Source organism: Simochromis diagramma, unplaced genomic scaffold (genome assembly GCF_900408965.1).
Source record: "Simochromis diagramma unplaced genomic scaffold, fSimDia1.1 OVJJ01000205.1, whole genome shotgun sequence".
NCBI lineage: Eukaryota > Metazoa > Chordata > Actinopteri > Cichliformes > Cichlidae > Simochromis > Simochromis diagramma.
This window is the reverse complement of record NW_024386782.1, coordinates 1,546,216-1,559,444: the sequence shown is the minus strand read 5'-3', so window position 1 is coordinate 1,559,444 and position 13,229 is coordinate 1,546,216. Positions and strand designations below refer to the sequence as shown.

Here is a 13,229-nt window from a genome sequence, read left to right as displayed (position 1 = left end):
AGAAAATAGAAGAATTTCTTTGCAAGATCTAAAACTTGGGAAAAGTATAACATGAGATGTGGATGTGCACGCTAAGTCTTGAGCCGTGCTCGGGCTTAACTTTCTTAATTGTTTACACGTTTTCTTTTTTCCTGCTGGACTCATGGTGCTTACACAGAATTGTGAAGTCTGAATCTTTATTCTGTGATCAAACCAGAAAAAAACTTGGCAAGATTAAACAAACCTTTATTATTTTTCTTAACATTTTATTTTTTTTAATTTTTTGAATGTCATACCCTTTCTGGTGTTATTTAGTTATATCTAGATGACTGGAGACATCAAACGGTCTCAATGCCAACTGCTATTTAGGACATACTTACATTTCCACACTATGGGTTCAGGTTTTTAATGCACTCTATCCAAAGCAATTTATTATTGTCCTTTTTTGTAGTTTTCCTTTGCTATTTCCCATTCTTAGAGTTTTAATGCTGGTATGTACCTTTTTTTCTATAAAGCATTGCATTGATATAAAAAGATTCTTTTTTTTTTATCTAGAGCTTTTCTTAGGTACTCAGTCTGCAGCACTTTGATGAAAAATGAGGACACAAGGATTGTTTGTGTATTGTGACTCAACAGATTCAGGATTTAACTTCAAAATGAAAAGTTTTTTTTTAATGTGTTTTAGGACAAAAGTAGGCCACAGAATGCAGTTGGGCAATATCAGCCTTTGGTGATGATTAAAGTAGTTGGGGCATAAATCTATATTAGGTATTGATGGTCTTTTGACCACACAGCCATGCAGCTATGAAGCTGAGGGAGCAGAGCCACCACTGAGAATAAATCAACACATGCAGCTGTGACACATGAATGCTGGTAGCAGTGATAACAAAACACCCTGTAACTATTTTGCATGTTGCTATTTTTTCTAACACCTTTCTCACCTTTTTCCTCATCTTTGGGGTTTTTTGGGGGGAGGTGTTTTGTTGTTTAAGTGGAAAATATTATGAAGTGTATTGATATCTTCTGCAGCTGTTATGACCTTTTTTAAAACTCTGATGGTGTGTGAATAGTGTCTTTTCCTCCCTCTTCTGTGTCTGGCTGAAAACTTAGGGTACCTACTTTGAATTGAGACCCTATTATTCTGGTCTGGGAAAACTTTCTTATTAACACATTTTCTTCCTGTTTATGTCAAGGAGAAGTGTAAAAGGTCTTGTGTTTTCTTTTGGTGGTGGGTAAACTAGGTGTCTTGATGCATGCTCAATAATGAGAGACCAAAGACGTCAGTTGGATGAGTGATGAAACATTCGTTTCACTGAAAATGCTGCATCCAGGTGACGAGATAACTTCTAATTTTCTTTGATTTCGTTACCTGGATTACTGGGCTTGCATCCAGGTAAACTAAGGGTTTTGAAAATGTTGTGTTTACTATTTTGGTCTTTCACAGGAAGTGGGGAAGAGGGGAGTCATTTTTACATTATGCTCTGGTTTCCCCTTGTCAAAGCCAGGGGAATTGTCCATTTTGCTTTTATTACAGGTAAGTGAGGTAGGTTATGTTTTTGCATATTTCTGGTTGACATTTATTTTTCTTAAGTAGCATCGGAAAGTTTTTCAAGTTATTGCTTGTAAGCAAGAGCATCACTAGAGAGTAAAAGCAGTTGTCAGCATCTTTTAGCAAAATGAGTCCACAGTTTTCAATCCCAGTGACATGCATGGTGCTGACTAGGAGCAGGACCATGCTAATCTTTTTTTTTTTTACTGTCACAAGGCTGAGCACCATGAAATTGTCTCCCCTGATGAAACTATAAATGTGGAGTCCCACTGTACTGTCCTCAGGCCTCTGATGGGGAACGTTCAGTAGTGAAAATGATGCGAACTGGAATGGGTGCCAGCGCACAGTGCATTAAAAACTTGCCAGATTTGCAACCATACCATTTCATCCACGTTGCAGATGTATTAATGACACCTTATACGTGATGTGTCTTCCACCATTTTTCAAGAAGACTGCAGCACAACAACGCACTGCACACAGGGGGTCGACAAGATGCAAAATTGAGAAGTCATGAATACTTTAAAACCTGCTCTTCTTTCCCTCTCCCCACAGTCCAAAGAAATGCAGGTTATTGGATTTGAAACAAACAAACAAAAAGCCTGTTATCTCTCTGACAAACAGGCTCGCTGAGTGCAGGTAGAGGCGATTGAAAAAGAGAGAAAAAGCAACACCGAATCAGAAATGAGATTCAAGAAGTGTGATGAGACAGAACAGCTGGCCAGACAAAAAGAAAATAAGCAGAGCATAAAAATAGCATGCTAAGAAACTGGAAAAACATAACACATGAATGAACAAAGCAAGCAAATTAAATGGGAATATGTGTAGAGCCAACCCCTTAATGACACTGATGTTTTCACCGTTACCTGAGGTGACAGGAAGAAAAAGTTACATAAGCCTTCTTTTTAGTGTTGATATGAAAATCCAGTAAAGGTTATTGTATGCATTTGATTTGAAGACATCCCAAGACAAAGATCCAAATCCATACGAATGCAAATAAAGTCTCTTTCTTGCAATAATACAGTAGAGAAGTTATTCAGTATTCCCTCTGCTACAAAGAAGACGACACTGAGCTGACACTCAGACAGATCAATAAGACTCCCACCAGAAGAGTGGGCTGCTGACTGCAGGAGCCAATATCTCTATTTGCACTCAACTCACACATGCCAAGGGTAACTCAATGCCACTTTGCACCAAGCCGCACAATCAGATGAATATCCCAGAGGTCTCCAGTTAACACTGAAATCTCTGTTTCAACAGCAGCAGTCTGGATTTCAGCTCCAAACAATCAGAAACTAACTGACGCAGGTTGGAAACGTACTTGACTTTGAATGCACGCTCCTGCTGTGGTGAGTGTGGTAAGAATGACAATGAAGATCTTGGGTCATTTTAACAAAATTGCTATGCACAGGCCTACATCTATGCATCCAGGCAAGCCCCGTCAGACAGAAGGATAACACTGACCTACCAAGCATGGTCAGGCCTTTCATTCAGACTGTATCTCTGCAGCTATTAAATAGATTTCTAATTTTGTGCACACTGTCTCAACAACTTTGTCTTAACAGACTTTGTTTTAACAAATATCAGGTGGATTTCTTTTAAGAGGACTAATAAAGTCCTCTTATAAAGAGTTTTTACCAAGCAGCCTCATTAGAACAAAAATGGCATTTGCTCAGCCCTGTTGAGGCACGTGTACCTGCTAGTCACCCATCACCCAATGGCTACCAATTAAACTGCAGTTATAAAAACCCCTTCACCTTATAGCTAGAGTGCTTTTGAAATTACAAATAAATGAAATTACTAGCTCATGCTCAACATTCTTCAAAAATCTGTAAAAAAAAAGTCCCCCAAAATGTATGATGGGAGTAAAATAATAATAATAATGATAATAATAATCTATTTTTGACACTTGAGCAAGAGGGTTTCAAGGTGATTCAAGGTGATGTAATGGTTAACTTTTGAGGATGGTTCTGGCTCCATCTGCACTTCTATGTGGGTTTGGCATAGCTGTGACTTACTGCCACAAAAAACGAACAATTTTAGGTTCGTTGGTGATTCTAAATTGGCCGTAGTTGTGGATGTCACCATACAGGGTTGCGTCTCTCTGTGAGAGCACTGTGCGGTGTCTGGGATAGGCTCCAACTCTCGTGGAAACTGGGGCTGGGTAAGGAGTTAAGAAAAATAATGAATGGATGGATGATTATGTGAATGTCAATTCTGTGCCAGCTGGAAGCCGTGCTCACCCACCCACCACCCTGATCTCCACATCCTTTGGTTTGAAGTGCTGTATGAGTGTAATTTCTCTAAAAATGGGTTTTTCGGCAGCCTTACCGTAACAATAAGTCCCCTTTCCTGGAAGTATTTGACCAGAGGAATGGTGTTTTGTTTGAAGTTGGTCAGACGGCGCTCAATGGCCTTGGGGTTGTCGTCAGGCCGTCCCTGCTGCTCGGCTCGTTTCTGCAGCCTCTCCTTCAAACGGTGGTTAGTGCAGGCCAGGAACACCACAAGGTCAGGAGTACAGATCTAGCGGGAGAGAAGAGAATATATTAACCAATACTGTAAATACTTTACCTCTCATAAAAGTCTTCATTTATATGTGATGTCCATAATTTGACCCTGTGGAACCTCAGAGGTGCTGACTCTTTCAAATCTCTGCGGTCCACTCAGGTCAGTCTCATTTTTAAATTCAGTTCACTCAGGTCAAAATGATAAAAATGCAACTCATTCAAAAATAAAAGACCTGATCTTTCTAAGGTCTGAAGAGACAGTATATATACAGTGGGTATATATAGTGTGTGTACACAGAAATATTTCCTGCTTTTGAATTAAATCTACTTGAATTCCACTGGAATTCATTGCCTTGAGGATTTCAGCTTATCACGTAGAAAATAGCCTGCGGCTGCACCAGCGACGCCACATTTTTAATACAGGTGGGATTATGACTCAGACAGGTTAATACTGTCCCCCCTCAAAAGAAGATGAGCACATTAAGCTGCCACTCAGAAAGCTTTTCTTTGCATTATTGCTTTTGTGTAATAAACAGAGGAGGATGAAATCATAGATAAACTCAGCTAAAAATTAGCATCTTTTTTGAGGGACTTAGATATAATCCAACAAGCAGCAGTTTTCATAATCATGTCAGTGGTTCTGTGTGTAGACAGGAGCCCGTTTGGATTTAACAGTTCAAGATAAATAACCCCATATCAGCCATATGTAAACAACACTATGATTGCTCTTACATACATTTGCGTATATAGATCACCACTGAGTGTTTTAATGCCATTAGTAATTACCAAAATATTTTTTTATGTTTCTCTAATGGTTAGTCTGCCAGTATGGACAAGCCCTTTTATTGAAGCGATATTTGTTAATGGTTAAATATAATAATTGTTGTTATCCATGAATTTTTCAATTTATTTTTAAAAAAAGTAGGTGGCAGCAGGTGGTCTTTTGACAAAATCATGCTTTGATTTAGATTGTTTTATGCTGTTTCTAATGATTGACAACAAATAAGACTGCAAATAAGGAGTAATACGATCACATTCAACTTCTCTTTGTGGTTATCAGGCTTTTAATTTATCTGGCTCAACAGCCCAGCTACAGAACATCCAAGCAGCCAGTGCATAAACAGAAACGTCATCAGAAAAATCATTATTGCAAAGTTCAACGTTCAGTTTAAAGGATGTGGTCTGTGGTGCTCATGACTTGTTTTGTAATAGAAAAAGAAAGGTTAGTGTGCCAACTGAATTCGTGTCATTTAAACCTTGCAACCAAAAAAGGAGAGCGTAAGCAGAGCTAATCTTTTTAGCTCAAAATGCTGCAGTTGTCACTATGTACAGTCGGTCAGCTCATTGTAATGAGTATGCCTGCCTCATAGTCCTTGCAGGTGACTATTTGCAATGTGCCCAGAACAATGAAGCACTGTCACGTGAGTACATAAGACCTAAATACACTAAGCAGTTAAAATTCAGGGATAACACAGTTAGGAAGCATAAACCATAATGGATCAATTTCATGTGCTTTGGTGCAATTGAAAGTACACTGAAGACACAGCAGCAAGGTAACGCTCATTCAAGCTGCACAGGCAGAGCAGCTACAGTATGTACTGTCACACAAAGGTTTGGAGCACTACTCAAGCCCTACAAAATAAAATCCAGCAGGCAACTTGTGTACTTTCGTCTAGCCAAACTGTCTTGTGGGCTTCAGATACTGTTTCATTTTCATGCCATCAGTAGTGACAAGGACAGTAGCACCAAGAAAAACTAGAAAAAATATCAGTCAGGAGAAAGCAATGGTCTTTTGCACTCCCTCCAAAGCCATTCTCTTTTTGGGGATGTCCTTGCTTTTGTACCTGGTGTCACTTTCATTGGCAAAGCAGGTAAAATGGATTCACAATATTTTCTGCTTCCTAGCAGGACAGATCACTATCCCTAAAACTTAACTGACTTTGTGTTATACTGTGAAGTGTTTTTAAGCAGTGTTTAAACATACAGTATAACAAAATGTGGCTGTCATTGACAAGAAATCATCAGAGCGTCTTCTTATTTAAAAGAAGACTAAGTCTTCATTAGGTTAAAGTTCTATAGTTAAGTGCCTAAAATGTTAGGTACTGACTAAAACACATTTAACAGCTACTCCACCCTGTAAAGTGTGTAACTAACAAGTGCAGACATACCGTATCTGCCGGCCATTTAAAGATCACTGAAGGATACTTTTATCTGCATAACGTAAAGCATCATCAAAGTCAGGCAATTTAGTTTCTATGGTAGTTCTGAGCTCCTCAGGTGTGACTCACAGAAGCGCTAAATATCCTCCTCGTCTTGTACCTGACAACCCACCACCAGTGGGAACCTTGCACTATATAAAGCCTGCACAGCAGTTTATAAGTTAGTTTCCTCCAGCTTGTGTTTCACTTTGATGAAATGGACTTGATGAACACTCCAGAGTCTGCATTTTATCTGGCACAATGCCAGAGAACTAAAAATAGTCTGAACGACGATGCTTATCGAGGCACATGCCACTCCGGCAGTGCGCCTCAGGCTCGAGTCTTATAGCCGCTGTTTGCTACAAGAAAGTTTTAGATAGATCTTTATTAAAATGGTTGTCCTCACGTCAGACTGGAGTAAAAAGACATCATGTCAGGCTGTCTTAATGCCGGCAGTTCAGTAAGTGAATCTATCTGTTTTGCTTCAAGGCCAGGAAGCATGTGGAGGCTTTCTTTCAAACACACACTCATACAGAGTCCTAAATAAGGTGCATAAGCAGGCTGATGCTGACCTGATGGCTGTGCCAAACATCACTGCTAATAACCTTTTAGGGATGTTCTGCTAAATGCACTCGATTGAAGGGAAAACAACAACAAAATCCAAAAAAAAAAAAAAGGTTTTGAAAAAAACGATGGTCGCAATTGACGCAGCTTCCTGTTGTGCTGCAATGGAAAGTTAATATCTATCACAGAAGGTACATAAGACTGCTGCTGTATGCTAACAAATGGTTTTAGCATTTAAGGATTTTTGTTTGTTTGTTGTGATTGGATTTGTGTGCCATTTTATTAGGTTTTGTTTCTGGTTTATTGAGATAAGAAACTGATTCATTTAAATGAAAAATCTTGTTTCATACTTTTTCACATAATACTGCCTTACACAAAGAAACAGTTGAATATGGGCTCCAGTCCAGAGTGAACTTGGCTGCCTTGAGTTAATTTCATTCTCCTCTTCCTTTCTAAACATATGTAGCTGTAGACTATCAGGCGTCTCCATCTGTCTGTAGAGACCCAATTGTTCTCGGGTGGTTTCCTCTCCATCCGCCCTGCATCTCTCATGGAGAGGAACAAATTTTAAATCTTTGACGTCTCCAGGAGCTTTCTAACCTGTCTAAATGAATAGAACAAGACTGCATAGTTTAAATAAATGTCACCATATATACTGTAGAAACTGGAGGATGGCAACCGATTGCAGCTGAATCACTCGGTCTATAAAAGTCACTAAAACGAGGAAGCTGTCCAACAGAATCTCAAGTAAAAACCCAAAAGATTTTCCAGGAACACTAAAGCTGGCATTTTATTTTCTTTAAAAATGATGAATTGAAGATAGTTGCAGTTTCATTTCCTTTTATTTAACTAATTGCATAATGGGCTAATCCTTTAATTTTTCATTGAGTATATTCTGCTGAACCTCAGTTAACATTAATTTTTATTGTTATACTGAGTCTTGCAGTTATTTCCTTGATTCATTGGATAATTGGTCTATAAAGCACAATAAATTATGCCAACTAAGAACATTATGGTTGTCTTTAAACGTCTCATGTCCAATCAAGAGTTACAAAATTCGAATTACTGCATGTGTGTTTGAAACACCCTCCATTATATTTACAAATTGGGCACTTTAGTACACCTTATTAGAATGTACTGGACTGAGTATAATTTAAAGCACCTTGAGGCAACTGTTATTATGATTTGGTGCTGTAAAAATAATACTGAATTGACTGAGATTTGGTGACTATGGAGTCCATTTGAGTACAGTGAACTCATTGTCATATTTAAGAAACTATCTTGAGATGAACTGAGCTTTGTAAAATCAAGACTTAACAGACCAGGCCTTGTTTTTAGGTTTTTGTTGTCTAGTTTTGCTGAAACTGTGTGAGTTTCCTGTTAGCTGATAAGAGTAGAACAAGGTGTGGTCTTCTGCTGCTGCAGTCCATCTGCTTAAAAGTTTGACTAACTACAAGTTCAGAGATGCTATTCTACACAGAGAACTGCTGCTCTTTATCAGACCATCCTCTGTAAACCCCAGACATGGTTGTGTCCGGTGTATCAGCAGTTTGTGAAATGCTCAGACCAGCCTGTCCAGCACCAGCAACCACATTCAAAGTCATTTATTTACATTTCTTCCTCATTCTCATGCTTAATTTGAATTTTTGCAGGTCATCGTACACAGATGAGTGTATACAAAACCAATAATGGCAGCAAAATCTAATTCTTGAGACCCATGAAATATCAAACATTGGAGACTTTTAGTTAAGATTTTTTTAATAGACGATAAACAAAGAGTTCAACTAATCAATCTGTTACTGGGATAAAACAGAAAGCTGTCAAAAGTACTTGTGCTTTTATTTAAAAGATGATTTCTGCAACCATTAACCTGGTTCATAACCAGCAGTGAGATTCCTTTTGAAAATCGTATTCTTTGATTTTGTCCCAGAGTCACACAGAAAACTATAATGCCAACAAAGAAGAAACTTCAGTCTTTAACTGTAACCTGTGCAGATTCCGTAAATGTCACCCACCCACTTATCTTGCATATTCACAGTGGTTATGTGTCTAGATGGAAATTCACAGAAAACAAATTGATTTTTTTTTTCTTGCTGCGGATGAAGAGAGCGGTGTAAGCTTGCTAAAAGAACAATTACATAACGTTACTGTTAGTTTTTTTTTCTTTTACTTCCCCTTAGACCAGGGAAGTCTCTGTCTTGCAGGAGGAGGAAGATAAAGAAATGCGCATTTGTAATACGCAGAAATTAATTATTCTCAGAGCAGAAAGTTGAGTTTCTCTCTGTTGTTTTTATAAGAACGAGCACTTACTGCAGTGTAGCTGCTGCTCTTTTTGCACTTTTTAAATACCCGGTATGATGGATGAGTATGGATTTACGAGACAAGATTCATGCAGGAAACTGATCGATAAACAATCAGAGACTTACGGTAGACGCCCAAAATTGTGATTGATGTTCCATGACTATTTCAAACCAAAGCTGATAAATAGGTAGATGTGTGTGTTTAGGATTTAGGGACCTCTCCTAGCCAACTGACAGTGGCAAATAAAGAGACTGGCACTTTCATACTCAATAGGAGTATTTGCTAAATGGCTTGATGGGGCGATGAAGGGATAGATGGTCTCTCTGGGCAGCTATAAAGAGAACAGGATTGCTGTGGTGGCCCAGAGGAATTGCCCATAAATGGCTGCTGTGATGCTGAAAAGGGCAAAGTAGCAGCATGGGGTGAGTAATGAAAATGGATGCTGCAGGCCCTCAGAGGATCACTCAGTTGTCCCCAAGCTCACAGGCTCCCAGGCAATGTGGGATCTGAAAATAAAGTGCTGAACCTTTCAGAATATGAAGCTCAAAGCAGCACTGAGCCTGTCTGAAAGTATCAGAGTCAATTTTATCTCTTTGAAGGTCTCTTTACAACCAGATCAAACGTAATCAAAGTTTACAGATACTCATATTAAACGTGTGCACTGTCTCAAATAACGAGATCAGTGTTTGTGCAGATAATCCCTGTAAACCAAGAGCTCAGACTTCAGGCTGCTTTAAACATAAGGTTTCAGACAGTCGTTTCCCCACTGCTGTTTAGTGCAGAAGCCCCTCCCACCTGCTGTTCCAACCTTCTGTTTATGAGTGGCAGCCAATTAAAATCCATCGTAAGGGGAAGATGGTCTCGAAGGGAGGGGCGCTATATGGATTGCTTCAGACAATTCGTATAACCTTAATAGGCTTAGTTTGTGAACCTCAGTGTCCAAAAAAATCTACTATTGCGAGTTGAGTTTTTTAAGAGAGGGTAAAAGATGATATCAGATTGGCGAATCATCGATCAAGTACACAGTTTCAGGCGTACGATTACAGTATCAAGCACAGAAAGAGTGATAACTAAACAGCTCTTTGTTTATCTTAAGAGACGTGTGTTTTTTTAGTCCTAGACCATATCCTGTATTTGACTCCCGAAATAGCCATGTCCATGTAAACACACTCACCTCTACTATTGGTTCATATTTTTCACACAACATTCATGTAAATCCTTGCTGTCAACAACTCTCACTGGGTTAAATTGTTTGTTAGGCAGTCATTTTATCAATATCTGTGTCTGTGAGCTAAAACTACCTGCCTCACCAATCCAAACTGCTGGAGTCTCCAGGCTCTCTGTGACTTTGTAACTGAGTGCGTAACTTTAATCACAGCAGTCTCTTTCAGCAAGTAAACCTTTTTCCTCTCTTCTCTCTTTTTAAGCCCTCTTGGTCTAGAAGTGCTGTGCTGCTAATGATTATAAAGAGTTTCGAATCTTCAGCAGCCTCACAGGGACGTTTAGCAACAGCATGATACGACGGCTTGCATAAGTCTTTTACAGCAGTTTTAGGTGTAGCTGTATAGAACTGGCAGAGGGAAAATATTCTTTAAGGGAAGAATGTAACAAATAAAAAACAATTTTAGCCACTCGATTGTGAAGATATCCAGCAGACGTTCGCAGCTGACAGATCCGGATTTTGAATTGTTCTTGAGATAAAAAGAAATAATTTGGGGATATCTATTTTGTAATCTTTGAGATAAAATAAACAGTTAATAATTAGATGTCATGGTTTAACTAAATAATATAATACCTATGTACATCTTTTACCATACAAAATACTCCTTCATATATTGTCCACGTTTTGCCCATGTCTATATGTAGAAGTCTTAGGTAGCATCTTTTTTGCAATTTTTTAAAGTGGTCTTGAGTTTTCTAGGTTTTCTGATCATCTTTCAAAATATTTCTTCGGACATTCATATACAAAGGACATCATGGGACGTTCAGCCGCATGGAGTACTACCACATTAGGTGGTACTGCACTGTAATGTAAAACAAGTTGAGCCGCATCGTGACGCCTCAAAACTACTGTTAGTACTTTACAACACCATCTGGAAAGTGTCTGACAAAGTGCTTCTTTTTGTTGTTGCATGGGGCAGCACGGTAGGGCATTGGTGCCCTACCGTGCTGCCCCATGCAACAAAAAAAAGAAGCAGGTTAACACTGTTGCCTCATAGTAAGAAGGTACTAAATTCCACTTTCTTCCTCCCAGAGTCCAAAGACGTTAGTGGGGTTAGGTTAATAAGTGATTAGTGTGAGTGTGAATGGTTCCCTCTCTCTCTGTGTTTGGCATATTTGGATAGTAGTACTATATTATATTGTTTGAATAATTCCTACATTAGGTTCCCAGCATTCTGCTTTGCTTAAAAGCAAACCAGAATACACAGAAATACCACAGGTATTTCCAGGTAATTGTCAAACATTAAAGTTTGCTTTAATAGGTTATTACATGGTAAATAGAAACTGGCGGTTTTGCATTTTCCAGCTATTTACTGCTTATTACACAGAAACTATCATGGATGTTTCCATTTATTAATTTAGAGCATTAAAAATAATATTTACATTCTTGCTTTTAAGCAAAGCAGAATGCTGGGAACCCAAGGTAGGATCAACTCAAGAATAATAATATAGCAATAGTATCCAAATATGCTTAAACATCATCCAATATTACTCTTATTAATATGAGGTTTTTGCAATCTAAACTGAAGTTTAACTGAAACACTTCAGTGTGTGCATCTACTCACACACAGCTTAAACACTTCCAACAAACTGGCTACAAACTGCCTGCTGCTCCCAGATGTCATAGTTAACTGCTGCACATGACATGTGAGTTACATTGTGCTCTGATGTGACCGCTGAATGATGCCAAATAAGTTATGTAAAGATGCTGAAAAGGCAACTGGAAACTCAGCTATATATTTGTTGATTTAGAAAAAAAGAAAAAAATCCATGCAGTATCCTGCACCAAAGACGCCACGTCCCAGTGTCTCCCAGGATTACAGACCTGTGGCACTGACTTCCCATCTCATGAAGACCTTGGAAAGACTCATCCTTATCCAACTCTGACCTATTGTCAGGTCACATCAGGATCCCCTTCAGTTCACTTACCAGCCCCGTCTTGGAGCTGCTCAATCGTGTCTACGACCATCTGGGGAAGCTGGCGAGCACTGTGAGGGTCACGTTTTTTGACTTTTCCAGTGCATTCATACCATCAGGCCAACACTCCTGGGTGATAAGCTGACAGCGATGCAGGTGGATGCCTTTCTTGTGTCTTGGATTGTTGATTACCTGACAGGAAGACCACAATTTGTGTGTCTTCAACATTGTGTGTCTGATAAAGGTGATCAGCAACATAGAGGCACCACAAGGGACCGTCCTCTCCCCTTTCCTCTTCACCCTCTACACCACAGACTTCAGCCATTGGACAGAGACCTGCTGGCTTAAGAAGTTTTCACTAATGTTGTGGGGATGGAACTGGACTCCCTTAAGTCAAATGCACCACTGAACGACACAGGAAATCATTCTTGCCTGTGGCCATCTCCCTGTACAACTCCCCCATCTAATGCATAGATTTACAGTTTAGAGTAAAATGTCAATAATGTATATTTAATCTTTGTAATATTCTGGATATTTATAAGTGAGCTGTTTGTATATATTAGAGCTATTTCTTATATTTTGTAATTTTGAAATATATTTTTTTATTTAATTCAGTTTGTTGCTGTACTTATTGTCTTGGAGCAACTGTAACCACATAATTTCCTTCCGGATTAATAGTGTGTTCTGATTCTGATGAAAAGCACCATTATTTTTTTCTTTCAGTGTAAAAAGTTGTAATGTATAAAAAATGACATCCTCGAGTTGATCCCATAAACAGTCCACAGAAGGGTAGACCTAAAGGAACACCTTCGAGGAAATATGATTCATTGTTTAACATAAAAAGGTTCCATGTCTGAAAAGTGAAGTCAGAAGTGCCGTAAACCTGCATTCTTTTTAAGTCAGAAGGCGGTGACTCCTCTGGTTGCAAAGAGACGTCTATTCAGTCTGTCAGCTTGTTGATCTATGATCTAACTAAATAACATTGGTTCATTTTAT

The 13,229-nt window shown here is 38.8% G+C and overlaps 1 protein-coding gene across 1 annotated transcript in view; it reads right to left on the bottom strand.

Annotated features, from left to right (window-relative positions):
• The window catches only part of ak5 (adenylate kinase 5), a 102,982-nt gene that overhangs the window by 64,794 nt on the left and 24,959 nt on the right, over window positions 1-13,229 (bottom strand). Inside the window, exon 6 of the mRNA XM_040015506.1 lies at window positions 3,857-4,048. Within this exon, the coding sequence (XP_039871440.1) occupies window positions 3,857-4,048 (192 nt within the window). The remainder of the gene's footprint in view (window positions 1-3,856; window positions 4,049-13,229) is intronic.